This window comes from Oryctolagus cuniculus, chromosome 4 (genome assembly GCF_964237555.1).
Source record: "Oryctolagus cuniculus chromosome 4, mOryCun1.1, whole genome shotgun sequence".
Lineage (NCBI taxonomy): Eukaryota > Metazoa > Chordata > Mammalia > Lagomorpha > Leporidae > Oryctolagus > Oryctolagus cuniculus.
In genome coordinates, this window is record NC_091435.1 from 75,662,916 (window position 1) to 75,683,430 (window position 20,515).

Here is a 20,515-nt window from a genome sequence, read left to right on the forward strand (position 1 = left end):
TCAGCTGGTTCACTCCCCAAATGGCTGCAACAGCTGGAGCTGGGCAGATCCGAAGTAGGAGCCTGGAGCTTCTTGTGGGTCTCCTATGTGGGAGCAGGGGCCCAAGGACTTGGGTCATCCTCTACTGCTTCCCAGGCCATAGCAGAGAGCTGGATCAGAAGTGGAATAGCTGAGACTTGAACCAGCACCCATATGGGATGCCAGCACTGCAGGCAGCGGCTTTACCTGCTATGCCACAGTGCTGGCCCCAAAATTAACTTGTTTTTATTTGATTTTTATTTAGAGCCCTGTCCAATATTCCTGCTGTACTGTGATAAATTACTTTTTATTTGCTGAATTCTTTATTTAGTGGAGCCATAAGCCTTTGTCTATAAAGTAGATTTAAAACGTTATCTCAGTAATTTGAAATGGAAAAATAGAATAAATATAACATCAACGGTCATTAGGGAAATGTAAATTAAAACTACATTGAAAAACCACTTCATATTCAGTAGAATGGCTATGATCATGAGACAGACAATAACAAGAATTGGCAAGGATGTGATAAAATTGGATCCTGCATACACCGCTGGTAGGAATGTAAGATAGTGTAGCTGATTTTTGTGCATTGATTTTATACCCTGCTACTTTGCCAAAATCTTCTATGAGTTCCAATAATCTCTTAGTAGAGTTCTTTGGGTCCGCTAAATAAAAAATCAACAGCCTTTGTATACACAGGCAATGCCATGGCTGAGGAAGAACTTCTAAGATCAATCCCATTCACAATAGCTACAAAAACAATCAAATACCTTGGAATAAACTTAATCAAGGACGTTCAAGATCTCTACGATGAAAATTACAAAACCTTAAAGAAAGAAATAGAAGAAGATACCAAGAAATGGAAAAATCTTCCATGCTCATGGATTGGAAGAATCAATATCATCAAAATGTCCATTCTCCCAAAAGCAATTTATAGATTCAATGCAATCCCAATCAAGATACCAAAGACATTCTTCTCAGATCTGGAAAAAAATGATGCTGAAATTCATATGGAGACACAGGAGACCTCGAATAGCTAAAGCAATCTTGTACAACAAAAACAAAGCTGGAGGCATCACAATACCAGATTTCAGGACATACTACAGGGCAGTTGTAATCAAAACAGCATGGTACTGGTACAGAAACAGATGGATAGACCAATGGAACAGAATTGAAACACCAGAAATCAATCCAAACATCTACAGCCAACTCATATTTGATCAAGGATCCAAAACCAATCCCTGGAGTAAAGACAGTCTATTCAATAAATGGTGCTGGGAAAATTGGATTTCCACATGCAGAAGCATGAAGCAAGACACCTACCTTTCACCTTACACAAAAATCCACTCAACATGGATTAAAGACTTAAATCTATGACCTGACACCATCAAATTATTAGAGAGCATTGGAAAAACCCTGCAAGATATAGGTACTGCAATGACTTCTTGGAAAACACCCCAGAAGCACAGGCAGTCAGAGCCAAAATCAACTATTGGGATTGCATCAAATTGAGAAGTTTCTGTACTGCAAAAGAAACAGGAAAGTGAAGAGACAACCGACAGAATGGGAAAATATATTTGCAAACTATGCAACTGATAAAGGGTTAATAACCAGAATCTACAAAGAGATCAAGAAACTCCACAACATCAAAACAAACAACCCACTTAAGAGATGGGCCAAGGACCTCAATAGACATTTTTCAAAAGAGGAAATCCAAATGGCCAACAGGCACATGAAAAAATGTTCAAGATCACTAGCAATCAGGGAAATGCAAATAAAAACCACAATGAGGTTTCACCTCACCCCGGTTAGAATGGCTCACATTCAGAAATCTACCAACAACAGATGCTGGCGAGGATGTGGGGAAAAAGGGACACTAACCCACTGTTGGTGGGAATGCAAACTGGTCAAGCCACTATGGAAGTCAGTTTGGAGATTCCTCAGAAACCTGAAGATAACCCTACCATTCAACCCAGCCATCCCACTCCTTGCAATTTACCCAAAGGAAATTAAATTGGCAAACAAACAAGCTGTCTGCACATTCATGTTTATTGCAGCTCAATTCACAATAGCTAAGACATGGAACCAACCTAAATGCCCATCAACAGTAGACTGGATAAAGAAATTATGGGACATGTACTCTATAGAATACTATACAGCAGTCAAAAACAACGAAACCCGGTCATTTGCAACAAGATGGAGGAATTTGGAAAACATCATGCTGAGTGAATTGAGCCAGTCCCAAAGGGACAAATATCATATGTTCTCCCTGATCGGCGACTACTAACTGAATACCAAGGGGGAAACTTGTTGAAATGAAATGGACACTATGAGAAACAGTGACTTGATCAGCTCTTGTCCTGACGGTTGATGTACAATGTAATACTTTATCCATTTTAGTATTTTTTTTTGTTCTAGTACCATTGGTTGAACTCTGTAATTAATACACAATTATTCTTAGGTGTTTAAATTTTAACTGAAAAGTGATCCCTGTTAGGAATTTGGAAAACATTATGCTGAGTGTAATAAGCCAATCCCAAAGGGACAAATACCACTTGTTCTCCTTGATAGGTGACAACTAACTGAGCACCAAAAAGGAAATCTGTTAAAGTGAAATGAACACTATGAGAAACAGTGAATTGATCAGCCCTCACCCTGACTGTTGATGAGCAACTTGATATGTTATCCCTCTTAGTATTTTTTTTTGTTTGTTCTACTTAATACTTTTGGTTGAATACTGTAATCAATACACAATTCTTCTTAAGTGCTGAAGCTTAACGGAAAAGTGATTGCTGTTAAATGTAAGAGTGGGAATAAGAGAGGGAAGAGATGTGCAATTTGGGACATGCTCAAGCTGACTTACCTCAAACGGTAGAGTTAAAAACATACCAGGGGATTCCAATTCAATCCCATCAAGGTGGCATGTACCAATGCCATCTCACTAGTCCCAGTGATCAATTTCTGTTCACAATTGGTCATAATGATAGGACTAAGAACCAAAGGGATCACAGAAACAAAAATAGTGTCTGCAAATACTAGCTGATAGAATAAAAAAGGGAGAGAATGATCCAACATGGGAAGTGAGATACACAGCAGACCCATAGAATGGCAGATGTCTTAAACAGCACTCTGGCCTCAGAATCAGCCCTTAAGGCATGCGGATCCGGCTGAAAAGCTCATGAGACTATTTCAGGCATGGAAAGCCAAGACACTCTGGGGGCAAAAAAAAAAAAAAAAAAAAAAAAAAAACCTAAATGAAAGATCTCCACGAGTGAGATCCCAGTGGAAAGAATGGGTCATCAAAGAAGGAGGTACCTTTCTCTGAAGGGAGGATAGAACTTCCACTTTGACCATGGCCTTGTCTAAATATGATCAGAGTCAGTGAACTCAGGGGGCTTCCATAGCCTTGGCAGCTCATGACAAGAGCCTAGGTTGATTACTGAGGCCATAAACAAGAGTGTCAATTTGTTAAGTCAACAACAGGAGTCACTGTGCACTTACTACTCATGTAGGATCTTTGTCCTTAGTGTGTTGTACATTGAGATTTAATGCTATAACTAGTACTCAAACAGTATTTTTCACTTTATGTTTCTGTGTGGGAGCAAACTGTTGAAATCTTTACTTAATGTATGCTAAACTGATCTTCTGTATATAAAGAGAATTGAAAATGAATCTTGATGTGAATGAAAGGGGAAAGGGAGTGGGAAAGGGGAGGGTTGCGGGTGGGAGGGACGTTATGGGGGGGAAGCCATTGTAATCCATAAGCTGTACTTTGGAAATTTATATTCATTAAATAAAAGTTTGAAAGCAAAAAAAAAAATATAATGTAGCTGCTTTAGAAAACAATTTGGCAATTCTTTTGAAAAAGTTGAACATTGTGTTATCATATGACCCAATAATTCCCTATCTATGTATGGATTAGGTATACTAAAGAGAATTGAAAACATATTGCCTGGGGCAGGCATCATGCTGCAATGAGTTAGGCTGCTGCCTGCAACACTGACATCCTATATTGGAGAGCAGCTTTGAGTTCCAGCTGGTACACTTCCAATCCAGCTCCCTGCTAATGTTCATGGGAAGGCAGCAAAGGGTGGCCCATGTACTTGGGCCTGTGCCACCCACATGGGAGACCTGGATGGAGTTTCAGTCACCCAGCTTTGACCTGGACCAGACCTGGTTGTTGAAGCCATATGGGGAGTTAACCAGTAGATGGAAGATCTCTTTCTCTCTCTCTTCCAAATAAATAAAAATATGTATATCCATACTAAAACTTGCACATAGGTGTACATAACACCATTCATGATAACCCAAAAGTGTATATAACCCAAATGTCTATGAACTTTTGAATAAATGAATTTTAAAATGTTGTGTCTACATACAATGCAATAGTATTCAGCCTTAAAAGGTAAGGAAATCCTGCCACATATTATAACATAGATAAAACTTGAAGACATTATGCTAAATAAAATAAGCCAATTACAAACATTGCCTGATTCTACAAAATGAGGTATTTAAAGCAGTAAAATTCATAAAAGCATTATTCAGTAGTAACTGTCCATTTTGCAAGATGGAAACGTTGTGGATATTTATTGCACCATAATATAAACATACTTAACACTACTGAATTGCACATTTAAAGTGGTTACGATAGTAAGTTTTATGTTATGTAGTTTTTACTATAATCAAAATTGTTGGGGCCGGCGCCGCGGCTCACTAGGCTAATCCTCCGCCTAGCGGTGCCGGCACACCGGGTTCTAGTCCCGGTAGGGGCACCGGATTCTGTCCCGGTTGCCCCTCTTCCAGGCCAGCTCTCTGCTGTGGCCAGGGAGTGCAGTGGAGGATGGCCCAGGTGCTTGGGCCCTGTACCCCATGGGAGACCAGGAAAAGCACCTGGCTCCTGGCTCCTGCCATCGGATCAGCGCGGTGCGCCGGCCGCAGCGCGCTGGCCGCGGCGGCCATTGGAGGGTGAACCAACGGCAAAAGGAAGACCTTTCTCTCTGTCTCTCTCTCTCTCACTGTCCACTCTGCCTGTCAAAAAAAAAAAAAATTGTTGGGTCAGATATCTGAAGCAGCAATTAAGATGCCATTTGGGATGCCCTCATCTGATATCAGAGTCCCTGGGTTTGAGTTCTGGTTCTACTCCCTAATCCAATTTCCTGCTGATACACACTCCAGGAGATAGCATGTGAGGGCTAAAACTTGGTTCCCTACACCCATATGGGAAACCTATATTGAGTTCTGGGCTCCAAGCTTCAGCCTGTCCCAACCCTGGTTGTTGCAGGCATTTGAGTAGTAAACTAACAGCTAGAAAAGATTCTCTCTCATTCATTCATTCTCTCTCTCTCTCTCTCTCTCTCTCTCCCCTCTCCCTTCTCCCCTCTCCCCTCTCTTCTCTCCTTCTCCCCTCCCCCTCCCCTTCCCTCTCCTTCTCTCTCCTCCCCTTTCGAATAAGATTTTTAAAAAATTTTAAATTTGTGATTCAAAATGAAAACATATGACAAGCAGCTCCAATGGAGTGGTGAAAATGGAGGGTTGCGGGTTGGAGGGACGTTATGGGGGGGAAGCCATTGTAATCAATATTCTGTACTTTGGAAATTTATATTCATTAAATAAAAGTTAAAAAAAAGAAAAGAAAATGGAGTCAAATGTAGAGCTGGTTGAAAATTTATAATGTACAATATTGTGCCAGGGAACTCCTAGACTCAATATGTAAGGTTGTACACAGCATCCTCCACATGTGTCTAAAATAAACACAGCAAATATCATAGTTTCCCCTTAATATTGAACATCAAAATATAATAGAGTGTTTCTTCACAGGCTTAAAAATTGAGCTATATGATTATTTTATTTGAATATGGCTATTCCATTTAATAATTCCATGAGGTAACCATAAATGGTTATTTAAATGAGCTAAAAAAATCCCTTGCAATTGTAAGAATCTGTTAACACTGGAATAGTTGTAGGTGTAGACGTGCTTTAAGACATACTTTAAGAAGTCATGTTGTGGCTGGCACCATGGCTAAATAGGCTAATCCTCCGCCTGCGGCGCTGGCACACCAGGTTCTAGTCCCATTTGGGGCGCTGGATTCTGTCCCGGTTGCTCCTCTTCCAGTCCAGCTCTCTGCTGTGGCCCAGGAGTGCAGTGGAGGATGTCCCAGGTGCTTGGGCCCTGGACCCACAAGGGAAACCAGGAGGAGCACCTGGCTTCGGATCAGCACGGTGCGCCAGCCGCACGCAGTGTGCTGGCCGCAGCGGCCATTGGAGGGTGAACCAACGGCAAAAAGGAAGACCTTTCTCTCTGTCTCTCTTTCTCACACTATCCACTCTGCCTGTCAAAACAAACAAACAAACAAACAAAAACCTGCAGCATCTTCTTTTAATGGTTTTTAATTGGTGACTCTCTTAGTTTTTCAGCCAGCTCTAGTAAACTATCTTCTCTTCCCTGCTTCTGACTCTATTAAAGTTGTTCCAAGATATGGGATAATTCTTATATGTGCTAATTCTTATATTTAAGGTTTTATTTCTGATCTGTGGGATGACCAAAGAGACACATATTTTGTGTTCTGTTGAATCTATTGTGTTATCTACTGTCTGTTATGATCTGATTATAGGGCCGGCACTGTGGCACAATGGGTTAAAGCCCTGGCCTGCAGCACTGGCATCCCATATGGCCACCAGTTTGAGTCCCAGTTGCTCCTCTTCCAATCCAGTGCTCTGCTATGGCCTGGGAAAGCAGAAGATGGCCCAAGTCCTTGGGCGCCTGCACCCATGTGGGAAACCTGGAAGAAGCTCCTGGCTTCTGGCTTTGGATCAGCTCAGCTCTGGCCTTTGCAGTCATTTGGAAGACCTCTCTCTCTGTCTCTACCTCTCTCTGTAACTCTGTCTTTCAAGTAAATAAAATAATTCTTTAAAACAAATCTGATTGTTTAAGAACAGCTGAGTCTTAAAAGAGTTACAGTTTGTTTAAATATAGACTTATTCTAAAATCATTTTAGTGATCAATGTATAACACTGATCAAATCTGGTCTATATTATGTGTTGATATCAAGGGATTCTATTTTTTTCCAGATGTTTTAAACCTTGGCGTATTTGAAAGGCATTCAAAAAATCAAAGTTCCAAATTCTTTGGACTTCGATATTTCCAGTTGGGCCCCTGAAAATATAAAGGATATATCTCTCATCTTGTAGAGACACCAGTTAAGCTATTTAGATTATATTAAAGATACTGTCAAGATGTGAAGTGGTGTTTAAGTTATGATGATGTAAAATGCTATTGATACAAATGTCCAAAAGTTACAAAATCCAATGATTTTATTGTGTTGTTATCAGACATGATGATTATCTTAATGCAAAAGGCCCAGAAACCTAAAAGGGCTAAATGTTATATAAAATCTTACAGGTGCTTTCAAAACATTGTGGAGTAAGCAAGTGCCTCTTCTTGTTGGTTAATAAGTTTATAATTTTAAACATGGCTATTTAAAGTCTTTTGTTATCTACAGTTTTGTAGTCTCCTCCAAACACTAACAATCAGATTTACCACTCATGGAAATTAAAACATAGTTGGTTCTTATTTAAGGGTGTCCTCTTTTAAATTCCAAAAGACTTCTTTTTCCCTGAATTCCATTATATCCTGTACTTTGGGACAGTTCTATAAGCAGATAAAACCAATAATGGACTACAGGTTTCAACTGAGAAAAAGTATGGTTAGCTCAGGTTACTAAGAGCAGGAAGTAATTCTACTTGACTGACGGTCATTAAAAAAAAAGTTAAATATTTCAAGAAGTTATTACTGAAACTGCTTTATTTTTCTCTCCTGTAATGTACATTATGTGTTATGTGTGTGTATATAACGTATGTCTATGTGAGAAATCTTATTAAGAGCTTTGTTTTATTTGATGTATAGATAAAAAATCGCTCATGGGGTTGGTGCTGCGGCATAGCAGGCTAAGGCTCCACCTGCAGCACTTGCATCGCATATGGGCACTGGTTTGTGTCCCAGCGGCTCCTCTTCTGATACAGCTCTCTGTTGTGGCCTGGGAGAGCAGTAGAGGGTGACACAAGTGCTTAGGCCTCTGCACCCATCTGGAGGTCCCAGAGGAAGCTCCTGGGTTCTGGCTTTAGGTCAGCCCAGCTCCTGCCATCACAGCCATCTGGGAAGTGAGCCAGTGGATGGACGACCTTTCTGCCTCTCCCTCTCTCTATAACTCTACCTCTCAAAAAAATAAATAAATCTTGGAAAAAATATTGCTCATAAATTTAGACTGCTAAATTAACCCAAAATACCTTTTTTTGGTTCATATAACCTAAAAAAATCTCTGTATCAGATGTTTTAAACTTGATGGTAGAAAGAAAAAAAATGTTTCATTGACATGTTTGTGCTTGGATTTGCTGGTCAGAAAAGTTATGTTTGTACTAGATAGTCAAGAAATATGTTCAAGTACATGTATTCTAAAAATGTATAGAAAGCATCGAACCTTTTGGTAAATGTTTGTGTAAGATGTTATTTGACAGTTAAAATTGTTTGCTAAGTTTTCACTTGATATTAAGTCATTGACAGTAACAATCTGGGAAGCCTGTCTTTTTCCCTCATTTCTCCTCTATTCTCTTCAAGATGAGAAACTGATTCTATTTGCAAGACTCTCCATTAGGATGTACACTTTGATCTTCAGACTTTATAAAAGGCATGGCTAATATTTTTCTGTAATAATACCCTGGCCACATATAGCTCAGCCTAAACGAGAACTTAAATTTTCATATGATTTCACAGCTAGATTTATTTTTGCCATAGGCATGGTAAACAGACAAAACCTCCCTTTTCAAACCAAACTAAGGGAAAAATAAAGTTTTACTAATTACTTGGAAATCTATAGATAAGGTGGTTGTCATGCTTGATCTTAAAGTGAAGCTGTAGCTTTCCTCATGGTCATTGTCTTATCTCAGATGAAAAGAAAAACCACTATCAGAACATGCCTGTGACCACAGATTTCTAGCTCAGGCCACCAAAGATTAAAAACAGGATTGAGCACCCCTCAGCTGACATGCTAAAGGCCTCCTCTGGGGTCTACTTTAATGGAGACCAGGAGGAGGAGGAGCAAGCTAGGCAGCAGGAGCAATGTGAGGATAGGTGGCAGGCCAATAAATAACAGCTTTACATAGTGATCTGCCATCAAGGAGACACAACAAGGCCAGTCCACCCCAAATGGCATTGGTTTTCAACTTGGAAAGCCAGGGCTAAGACAACCAACAGTCATGACAGAAGCCAGCCCCTGAAGAATCCTGTCTGCTCTGCTAAGAGCTGGGCCACTAGAAATGGAACTGCTCTGGGATCAAAGGACTCTCAGGTCGGTGCTGCAGACCCTGTTGGCCCTCCCTAAGCTGAAAAAGCATTCACCCTGCCCAGCTTCCAAAGTAACCTCCGCTGCTGAGGGGGGTGCCTAGGCTCAGTAATATTGCAGACAGGGCTGTAAATTTGCTTTTAGAGGCGCCCCCTATTCGAATCTAGCCTTCCATCCAGGCCAGCTCTCCTCCCAGGCCAGCTTAGTAATGGAAGTCAACAAAGTGCCTTCCCTACACCTCCCTTATGTCGTCTCTCCCAGTAACCCATGTGAACAGATAGCTAGATCTGGGCCTCAAATACCTGGCCAGGCCTTAATGCCCACCTGATTATTATCAAGCCCCTCCAATCAGTTTCTATTTGTCTCTCAGTGGGAAAACTTCCTCATAGCTTGGACAGTACCTTTCTTAGTTCCTCTAATAAAGACACTCCTTTGTTTGGGACTCTGAATATTTAATCTACTTGTTGGATTTGTTTTCTCCAGCATGAAGCAACAAAATTCTAGATGGGCATGCACATGAAACCTCAGGTGGAAGTAGTTTCTGCAAGCTGGCACTGCAGCCCCCTCAAGAGGCCACCTCCTGTTGGAAGCTTGTCTTGACTACCATTCCCTGTTCTGACCCTACTCAGCCTGAAGAAGCTAAAGTGGCCATCGGCCCACACCCCGAACAGAAGTTAGGGCCATTCTTGTTGGGGAGGGAATGTGAGGAGTCAGATGGATCAGTAGACAGACAGGTTAGTCCCAGCAGAAAATGAGGGAAGAGGAGTCCTCCTAAGAGCATGCAAAATGCTTGCTTCCCCCAAAAGTTATTTTTAGCAAGATCAAAGTTCTGAATCACACTGCACGTTTCTCCCCGAAACAAAAGTGCTTGTCTACTCCTGGGGAGCTTCCACTTTCGTCATGAGAATAGCAAAGGAGTGGTGATTCCACCCTTCTGAGCTCTCAGTTTACTTGGAAAAATTATCAGGAGCAATTATCAGGTGTTTTGATGGGTTTTTCCTCTGCCTTGTAACTGATGGTTAGCTAATTTTCAGGTTTTTTCCCCAAAACTGTGCTTCCACCACCAGCCCCTGCAGTATCCCTCTCTTCAAGCCCCCTCCCAGCCACTTTGGCAGGAGGTTTCTGACTTAAATAAATCTTAGTTTCTTTCAAAAAAAAAAAAAAAAGGAAAGTAATTGTGGTGTGTATATATAAAGTGGAATACTATTCAGCCATGAAAAGAATCAGATCTTATCTTTTGCAACAAAATGGAAGTAACTGGAGACCATTAGACTTAGTGAACTAAGCCAGTCCCAAAAAGACAAATATCATGTTTTCTCAGATTTGTGGTAATTGATATACAGAGTACAAAAAAATATATACATGAGTTAATTGACATCTTGAGATCTGATTATTGTTTAGAGCCCTCACATATACTCCTGAAGAATGGTGGTCTTTTATTTACTACCTGTTAAATTCTCTATGTAGTGGAGGATTAGCTTGTTGATTATAAAGTAAATTGAAAGTATGCCATCACAACCATTAAAAGGAAAGTAAGAAAGAAAGAGGAAGGAAGGTGGGAGGGATGGAGAAAAGGAGAAGGCACGTATCCTTATGTTCTTAAAACTGTCGATATGAAATATATGGAGTCTGTTACATTTAAATAAATAAACAAACAAATTTTCTTTAAAAAGAAGTCATCTTGTAGCAGCCATACTCTAAACCTATGAACTGAGTTAAGCATTCATCTACTACAGCACAAAAAGCAATGTGGGGATCAGTTAACACTGAACAAACGATTGCTGAGTGAAAAAGAACACTCTTTAAAGGTCAAAAAGCCTGAATTCATGCATTACATGAAAATTTGCAAAGAGCACCAAGACTGACTGAAGAAAACATGGTTTCCAGAGGCCCTGGAGAATTGTGTGGCCCCTGGGGAACTTGAGGCACATCACTGCTGGCTTGACACAGCTGGGTTTTTTTTTTTGTTTTTTTTTTTGTTGTTGTTGTTGTTTTTTGACAGGCAGAGTGGACAGTGAGAGAGAGAAAGGTCTTCCTTTGCCGTTGGTTCACCCTCCAATGGCCGCCGCGGCCGGCGCGCTGCGGCCGGCGCACCGCGCTGATCCAAAGCCAGGAGCCAGGTGCTTCACCTGGTCTCCCATGGGGTGCAGGGCCCAAGGACTTGGGCCATCCTCCACTGCACTCCCGGGCCATAGCAGAGAGCTGGCCTGGAAGAGGGGCAACTGGGACAGAATCCAGCGCCCCGACCGGGATTAGAACCCGGTGTGCCGGCACCGCAAGGTGGAGGATTAGCCTATTGAGCCACAGCGCCGGCCGACACAGCTGTTTTTAATACAACAGTTGGACTGATCAGTAACCTGCTCACCGCCTAGCAAGCCTGCGTGCTCCAGCAGACTTTCTCTTGAGATTTTTGCAGGAGACAGCTTCAAATGTTTCCCAGGAATAATATTCTACTCTCTATTAACCTCGTTAGGCAGTTAATAGAAAAAAATCACATTCACAATTTAATACTTTAAGACCAATTTTAAAAAGTTACCTTGGTCATCTAAAACAGTAGGAATATAGGCTTTGAGGGCCACAGTCTTTGCCTCTCCGTAGCTTTGTAACCATGATGGTTAACATCCCCAACTTTCAGCTCCCCCATCTGTAAAGTGGGGGGAATCATGGAATCATAGCATAGACCTCACAGGGCTATTGTGAAGAGGAAATCTGATGTCACCTGGAACGTCTAGTCAGTACTGCAAATATGCCAGGCTGCAATGTGGTGTGCGAAGTCTTTCCTGGAGTGGTGGCTGAAAGGAGCAAAAGGCAATAGTCTGCATTCCTAATTCTGAGAACTTCTAGATAAAAGGCCAGCTCCCTTCCCACCCAGTCTGCGCTACAGCTGCCTCCCTCCCCTATAAGAAGGTGATGGGTCTCTAGGGATCACAGTTTTGGAGAGGTAAAATATTCCAGCATTTCCTCACCTGGAAAATGATGGCGAAAACCCGCATGAAAACTGAAGGGTTTTAGCCCAGTGAGACAGTGCATCAGTGGTCAGGATCATTAACTTGCCTTGGAAGGAAGAACACTGGCCGGTGATGGGCTAGTGGTTTGGCCAGGCAGGGGGGAAAGCAAACCCCCTTTAGTTCAGGTTACTAAGATGTGCAGAAGATGGATCCGGCTTGAGAACTAGGATCCTGGAATGCACAGGAGACTACAGCATATAGACTGGCTGCAAACCAGTGAAGGACAGAGCAGCATCTGATGTGTAGGGCTGTTGGCTTCCTTCCAACTTACATGTTTTTAATAAGTATGTCTTTATCTTTTTATAATTTTTCTAATATATATCCTTTCTAAACATATGAATTACAAAAAAAGAATGAGTCATCTGTATTTTACCATCCAGATATATGCCTACTAATCTTTTTTTTTTTTTTTTTTGACAGGCAGAGTTAGACAGTGAGAGAGAGAGAGAGAGAGAGAGAGAGAGAGAGAGAGAGAGAAAGGTTTTCCTTCTGTTGGTTCACCCCCTAAGTGGCTGCTACGGCCGGTGCGCTGCACTGATCCAAAGCCAGGAGCCAGGTGCTTCCTCCTGGTCTCCCATGCAGGTGCAGGGCCCAAGCACTTGGGCCATCCTCCACTGCCTTCCCGGGCCACAGCAGAGAGCTGGACTGGAAGAGGAGCAACTGGAACAGAATCCGGTGCCCCAACCGGGACTAGAACCCGGGGTGCCGGGGCTGCAGGCGGAGGATTAGCCTAGTGAGCCGCGACGCCAGCAGCCTATTAATCTTTGATATATAGTCTTCCTTTTTAATTCATCTGAAGATAATTGTCTTTAAAAATAAAAATATTGGGGATGGCATTGTGGCAGAAAGGGTTAATCTGCCCCCTTCGATGCCAGCAATCCTTGTGGCTGCAGGTTCAAACCTGGCTGCTCCACTTCCCATCTAGCTCCCTGCTGATGCACCTAGGAAAGCAGTGGAGGATGGCACAAGTGCTTGGACCCCTCTATACCCATGTGGGAAACCCAGATGAAGCTCCTGGCTCCTGGCTTAGGCCTGGCCCAGCCCTGGCTGTTGCAGCCATTTGGCAGTGAGCCAGAAAACGGAAGATCTCCCTCTCTGTAACTCTACCTTTCAAATAAATAAACCTTTTCAAAAAGTGTCAAATAACCCAAACTTTCATAAACTTTTTTTTCCATTTTTAGCATCTAGGAGATTGTCTGGCATACATAGGTTTTCAATAAATTTTGAAGAAATGAAATTATTTCCATGGCACTAAATATTTTTCTGTGATCTCATTTTTAACAGTTGCATGGAATTCGATTGTTTGAGTTGTAATCATTTAACCAGGCCCTGGAGAGCTGCAGAGGAGTAAGGATTGAGGAGGACTCAGAGAAGCCCATGCAGTCCCCCTGCAAGGGGGGACTTGTTGCCCAGCTGCTGGGATTAATGGAAGCCTCCAGCCCCCTCTGCTCAGCCCCTTTCAGGAGTCACCTCTGCTGCATAAAGCTGCCTTCCCAAGACGTGACCCAAATCTAAGGACAGAACATGGAGGGGTCCAGTGCAAGACAACTCTGATGGGCCATCTTCCTCCAGAGTTTCCCAGAGGCTTGTCTGAGGGTGTTTCAGTCTATGGCAGCTCACCTTGCTCTTGCTCAACCCTGTTTCTCCTCTCACTTCCATGGGTGTTCATCTCCAGGTACTTCTTAATAAACACACTGCACACTAAACCCTATCTCAGAGTCTGCCCCTGAAGAATCTAACCTATGACAAAGATGGTCCTGACCCTTCAGGAACTCCTGAGTATTGACTAAAATAAAGACTAACACTATTGCCATTCCCCATCCATAGTACCAGGTTAAATAAGCCTTGGTGCATATATTCTGTGATATGCTATAAAGCCATCAGCAATCATGTTCTTGGTGCTGTGTGTGACACATGTGGTTCCAGAGGGGGGGGGAGGAAAGATAGGGGAGCGGAGGGGAGGAGAGAAGGGGAAGGGGAGAGGAGGGGTGGAGAAGAGAGGGAAGTGTAGGGGAGGGGAGGGGAAGGGAGAGGGGAGGGATTGCACATCAGAGATAATCACTTGAGCCCACTCCCTTTGCCAGAATTCCCACCAATCTGTTCCAGATCTCCTGCTCCTTATTAGTCTTTGCACCCTTACAGTGTGAGCACTGCTTGGGCAGTTGCTATCCCTGTAAATAACGGCATGTGCAAGTTATAAACTAAACCTGCCCAGGTAAGTATGGATCAGCAGCATTATGTGCAGTCAGGACAAACAGCTCGTTTAACACACAAAAGCAGAAGTAAGGATCGAGTCACCCTAATAAAAACAAATCAAATCAATCAAACCAAAACCCCTGCATTTGTAATACGGTAATGTGTTGACGTAGGAGGAATCGGAGAAGTGCTAAGCCCTGTCCAGGTGCTTCCCTCCATCAGTCGCACTCGAGGAAGCAGCAGCAGGCTGCTGACAGGGCTTGCTGGTACTCCCTGCCTCTGCAGGGCGGGCTCAGACAGTAGGAGGCCCAGCCCCTGGGAGATGCCGCCTCCCAGTCTCAGGCAAAGTTCCCCTGGTCCTGAAGGCTCAAACACTTGCTGCGGGGCAGGGAAGCATCCGGGGCTGCTGCAGACTGCAGAGTGGGCTGGGCAGCCAGAAAGAAGAGGAAGAAAGGATTTTGTAAGTAAGCTGATTTCATTACGCAGGGAAGCTGACTGTACTCTCAATGTTTGTGCTACTTTCCCCGGGCTGGAAGTTAGCAGTCTGAGAGGGGAAGGGGGAGAAGCTACAATCCTGATGAATGGAGTCTGTCATTTTTAAATTTAGGATATAGTCACTGTTCTCTTCTCTTTTATCCTGAGCCATACAAATTGATTCCTTACAACGTTGGACACCATTGTCCTGTGCTCAGAACTTAGATTAAGTTTCTGGAGCTGTTAGTTGGCCATCCTGATGCCAACATCTAATTTCTCCACAGAAAGACCAACAAAATTCAGGAACTCTGGGAAACCCTGTATTTCTTTTTTTTTTTTTAAAGATTTATTTATTTATTTGAAAGTCAGAGTTACACAGAGAGAGAAGGAGAGGGAGTGAGAGAGAGACAGAGAGAGAGAGGTCTTCCATCCGATGGTTCACTCCCCAGTCGACCACAACAGGCGGAGCTGCACCCATCTGAAGCCAGGAGCCAGCAGCTTCCTCCAGGTCTTCTCATGTGGATGCAGGGACCCAAGGACTTGGGCCATCTTCTACTGCTTTCCAAGACCATAGCAGAGAGCTGGATCAGAAGTGGAACTGCCGGGTCCTAAACCGGAGCCCACATGGGATGCCACCACTGCAGGCAGTGGCCTCACCCACTACGCCACAGCACCAGCCCCAACCCTGTATCTCTTGATTAAATCTCAGATAGAAAAACACTTTTAGAGACCCGTGATTTTCTTGAGTCAGAAAGGCAAAGAAAATTTAAGGAAACTGGTCATATTCTGTCTTAATATTCTGCCCCATAGCCTAGCAGGAAGTTCCCTGGTGTTCTAGTTAGAAATCTCTTGGTCTTGCCAATTCATAAGATCTGTGAGACAACTTACTCAGTTGTCAGTTCTTCTCTGCACACAGTTCAGCTCAGTACGTGTGTCAGTTAAAGTCAACAGATCTGCATTAATGACCCAGTGTGATTTTTACATGGTTCATTTTCACTCTTCACCCATTAGTTGAGCATCAGAATCCAAAAGTCCTAAATATTTTTACTATAATATTTTTATATAAAATACAAGTGAATTTTCAAATAATGCTAATATTTTATCTCATTCATGTTTATAAGTTTAAACCCCACTTCTACTTTTAAATATTTTTGACACATGAGAATTTTATTAATTTTAATGTCTTTTTTCAATAATGACAGTGTTTATTGACTATTTCTTGCTTTGGAATTGCTAAGCACAGAAGAAAAAACTCAGGTTTCATATATCTATGTTTCAGTTTATATACAAAACTTAGGTTAATGTAGTTCTCAAATCTTGTGAAGGAATTATTTTTTTCATTAACTTTCTCGATGAGGAGGAAACTTTCTTATATTGCTTTCTGCTACAACAGTGATTTGCTTTCTGCTAGACTAGGCTTAAAAATCTTCCCATTTTTTTTAATTACCTGGGAAAAACCACAGACTTTTACATACAAAGGAACCCTTAGACATCATTTAGTCAACAAAACAAAATTTCTTTTTAACATTCCTGCTTACCTTCTTAACCAGAGCAAATGTCAGTCGGCCCTAATGTGCTGCACCCTGATCTGGAATCAGCCTGGTAGCCACTCGGGCTGCCCACCACCCTGATGGGCCATTGTTCTGCAGCTGAGACAGAGACCACAGTTGTAAGCAGTGACCCTCCTCTCACCTGGCCCAAGGACTGTCCATCATATTCTCGCCCTGCGGTCTAGGTGTGCTGCTGGCTCTGCCCACACCTGAGAGCACTGAGCACCTCCCTGTAGTCCTTGATTTCAGGTGTGGATGACTGCAATCATCACAGGGAGCCCCAGAAACCCGGAGCAGTGCTGCCCAGAATTTTCTATAATGACAAGGTTCTAGACAATAGCTACTACCATAGCACTGTGGCTATGGAATGGTTTGAAATGTGGCTAGTGCAGCTGAAGAACTGAATTTTTTTTTTACTTTTATTGAATCAAGTTCATTTGACTCTAAATCCCTGCACACAGCTGCTGGCTACCACAACAGTTAATGCAGGGTTCGAGCTTTCAAGTGAGAAAAACTGACGGGTGCAGAAGCTGTGGGATCACAGGAGTGAGAAGCAGCTCCTCTTTCATCACTGCCAGGGACTCAGTTTACTTTAAATTTAGGCAGAATTGCGATTGTCCTGATCCTAAAATTCCTCACCCATCTTACACCTCTCTCTCAACTCAATAACTGTCTACTCTGTCGTCCTGAGTTTCAAAGTCAAGGCTAAGGCAATAGCAGATTGTGTTTCTTGGGTTTCTACCTCTCCTTTTTCTCCTCTTTTCTTTTTCTTCTTTTGTTAATCCAGATTTTGATAACATGAGCTGGAGTTTGAGGTGTGGCTTGTATATTCTCTGTTGCAACAAGCTTGAGTGAGGAAAAGAGGTTATGAACTTGAAAAAAAAATCATCTTGTGCTTGGTAGGAGATTCTCATTTCTTTTTTTTTTTCTTCTGCTCTGAAAAATCAGGTTGTTTAGCGAGCAACTGTTTTTAGAACTCTTCAATGTGTCTGGAAACATGAACACTAAGTATATGAATAATTTTTATAAGAAAGTGAACAGAATGAAAATCCAAGCAGTGGGGGAGGGGGAGTGAAATATAATTTTGGCCTTTTAAAAATCTCAAAGCAAAGAAACTCCCGGGTGTTGAGCAATTTCAGTAAATCATCATGACGCCAGATCACTTGGAAGGTTTTCTTCAGGGTGGGGTTCAGAGGAGCTATTCCCTTATGTAGAAAACATTTTGAGGTGAGTTGTTCACCTTCAGTCTGCAGCAATATCATTCCTAAAGTGGACAGTTACTACTCTGCCCTCCACCACGTCCCACTGTTTAATTCACCACATCCCGTCTGCTTCCTTTCTAGCCCTGGCAGGCAAAGACATCTAGTGTCCATGCATAAAGGTTAGCATAGCACAGGGAAGCTTCAGAAGACTGCCCTTGAAAGAGCTCCCTCGTTCAGTGCCCTAGGCTGAAAGGGAGGGCTCACCATGTCACGGAGACAGAGCCAAGCCCCCAAAAGAGTTGGGAAGTTTTCCTTCTTCGTGGATTTCTTCCTGTGACACCCTGTCTTTCCTTTTGAGAATCCAGCATGGCGGCCAGGGTCGTAGAGTAGCATAGGGGGCCATATCCTAGCCAAGCTGATACAGAGAATTAGCTGCCAAGGTATTCACGTCAGTGCTTCCCCACCTAGCAGGCAGAGAGAAGACTCAAGGAGTGATTAACTCAGGCATACCGACCAGCCAGGCCTCACAAACACAGCCATGTATGTTCTGTAGGTAGAAGAGTGCCCATTTGTCTCTCTCTTGCCCTTTCTCCATGCCTGTCCTCTCTGGAAAGATCCGCAAGGCCTGATCTTTCCCTTTCATGGAAATCGTGTTGCTCTTTCTCTAAGTGTATCCAGAATGCAACCCTTTCTAGAGATCCTCCAGCTCGTGTGTTCCGGAAGAAAATTGACGTCTCCATTTTCCGGGAGCCTTTCCTAGATGATTTCTACTGATTTGGGGTTTCCCTGGCACAGAAACTATGAAGGTCAACTTACACACTATGACCAGGGCTTTCAACTTCACTATTAAATGTCCTCTAACTTCTTAGGTTACTGCTTCTATACTCAGTAATTTGTCTACATCTTTCTTTCTTTTCCATTAGTTCTAAAACAGTAGTTTCTGACCACTCTGGGACTAACCATGTGGCTTAGAGATGGTGAGGGATGATCTTTGAGCCCACTCTTGTATCAGCCAAAGAAACATAGATTTTGATCTGTTTTAGTACAGTAGAGTCCCTATTGAAATTTTATGTTCATATTTCCCTAGAAAATGAGACTCTGGGTCTAAAAAATAAACAAACCACTGCCCTAGGCACCTTCACCATTCACTAGTTTATTTGCTCTGGTGTGTCTATTTAATGAAATTTAAGAAAATGAGAGAATTAAGAAATCAAGAAAATTCAGGTTGGGTAGATAACTAGCACTGTACTAGAACTTCACATATATTTTCAATTAATTTTCACAGCAACCTTGAAGTTAGGCTTACTATTGCCATTTCAGAGATGAAAAGTAAACAGGATTAAGTCATTTGCCAGAGTCACAAAACTACTCAGTGGTAGATCTAAGATTCCAGCCCTGGTCTGCCCAAACCCCATGTTTTTTCTATTTCACCATACTCTCTAACTGGTCCTGCAATAAAGCACTAGGCAGATCACTAATTTGTGTATTTATTCCTTTATTCAAGCAAGCATTTACTTATTTATCTTTTTATTTAGCTAAATGATTGAATGCCTGCCCTGTGTCAGGCACTGTGCCACTTTGGAACTAGAAAGGCAAATACAAAAGGGTCCTACAGTCTTCTGTCTGGGACACCCTTGCAATAAAGTGCAGGAAACCCTTCAGACAGAAAGTAACAGGGAGGCAGAGCAGAGTCCACTCAAAGTCACTTCTGTGTCTAGGGGAAAGCAACCCAGCACAGAGCACAGCCCCAGGGGTCATCTCTCCCTCACCTCACATCTGGAGCAGGTGCCTCAGAGCTGGCCAAAGCCAGAGGGATGCAGCCCATTAACTGCTTAGGAATGCTGCTGGAATGTTCCGAGGGGCACTCCCTGAAGGATGTGCTACTTGGTTCCTGACTCTGGCCACACCCCAAACACAACTGAAAAAAAGATTTTTTTCCCATGAACCCAAGAAGCACCAGTGGATAATTTTAATGAAAAAAAATTTTTTTTATTTGACAGAGTTAGACAGTGAGAGAGAGAGAGACAGAGAGAAATGTCTTCCTTCCGTTGGTTCACCCCCCCCCCCAAATGGCCGCTATGGCCGGAGCTATGCCGATCTGAAGCCAGGAGCCAGGTGCTTCTTCCTGGTCTCCCATGCAGGTGCAGAGGCCCAAGCACTTGGGCCATCCTCTACTGCCCTCCCGGGCCATAGAAGAAAGCTGGCCTGGAAGAGGAGCAACCAGGACTAGAACCTGACGCCCATGTGGGATGCCGGCACCGCAGGCGGAGGATTAACCAAGTGAGCCACGGCGCCAGCCCCATCCCCATCCAGTGGGTACTTTTATGTGAGCCCTGCAAGCCCCTGCAGCAGAGCAGTCCCTGGGCAGTGAATGGAGGGAAAGTGGAAGGGAGGCTGCTTCTCCTCCACTTAGGAGCCCTTGGCTTCAGGACCAGTCACCATTAAAACCTCCTTCCTTATACCCCAAGGGTCACTGGCAGATAAAGTAAAACCACAGCCAATACCCCATCCTTCCAAATATCCCCTGGTTATCACTTATCATTTCTTATGTTTGTAACCAGTCAGTATTTGCCAACCACTTCTGCATCTTTTATCTCATTTTATGACCACAGCACCTCCTTCAACAAGTTGTATTCTACCCATTTTATAAACAATGAAATGGGGTCATTGCCCAAAGTTACATAGTAATGACAGAGCATCCTTGAACCCCAAACGTTCTGATGTCAAACCCA

The 20,515-nt window shown here is 42.9% G+C and overlaps 2 protein-coding genes across 3 annotated transcripts in view; both read left to right on the forward strand.

Moving 5' to 3' along the window:
* TEX55 (testis expressed 55) overlaps positions 1-14,054 on the forward strand; it is a 36,788-nt gene extending 22,734 nt beyond the window's left edge. The window contains exon 4 of the mRNA XM_051819012.2: positions 13,646-14,054. Coding sequence (XP_051674972.2) covers positions 13,646-13,675 — 30 coding nt within the window. The 3' untranslated portion in view covers positions 13,676-14,054. The remainder of the gene's footprint in view (positions 1-13,645) is intronic.
* Positions 14,055-14,884: 830 nt separating this feature from the next.
* The window catches only part of UPK1B (uroplakin 1B), a 30,986-nt gene continuing 25,355 nt past the window's right edge, over positions 14,885-20,515 (forward strand). For both annotated transcript variants that reach the window (XM_002716674.5, XM_070072177.1), the window contains exon 1: positions 14,885-15,017. The gene's annotated coding sequence lies outside the window, so the exon portion shown is untranslated. The remainder of the gene's footprint in view (positions 15,018-20,515) is intronic.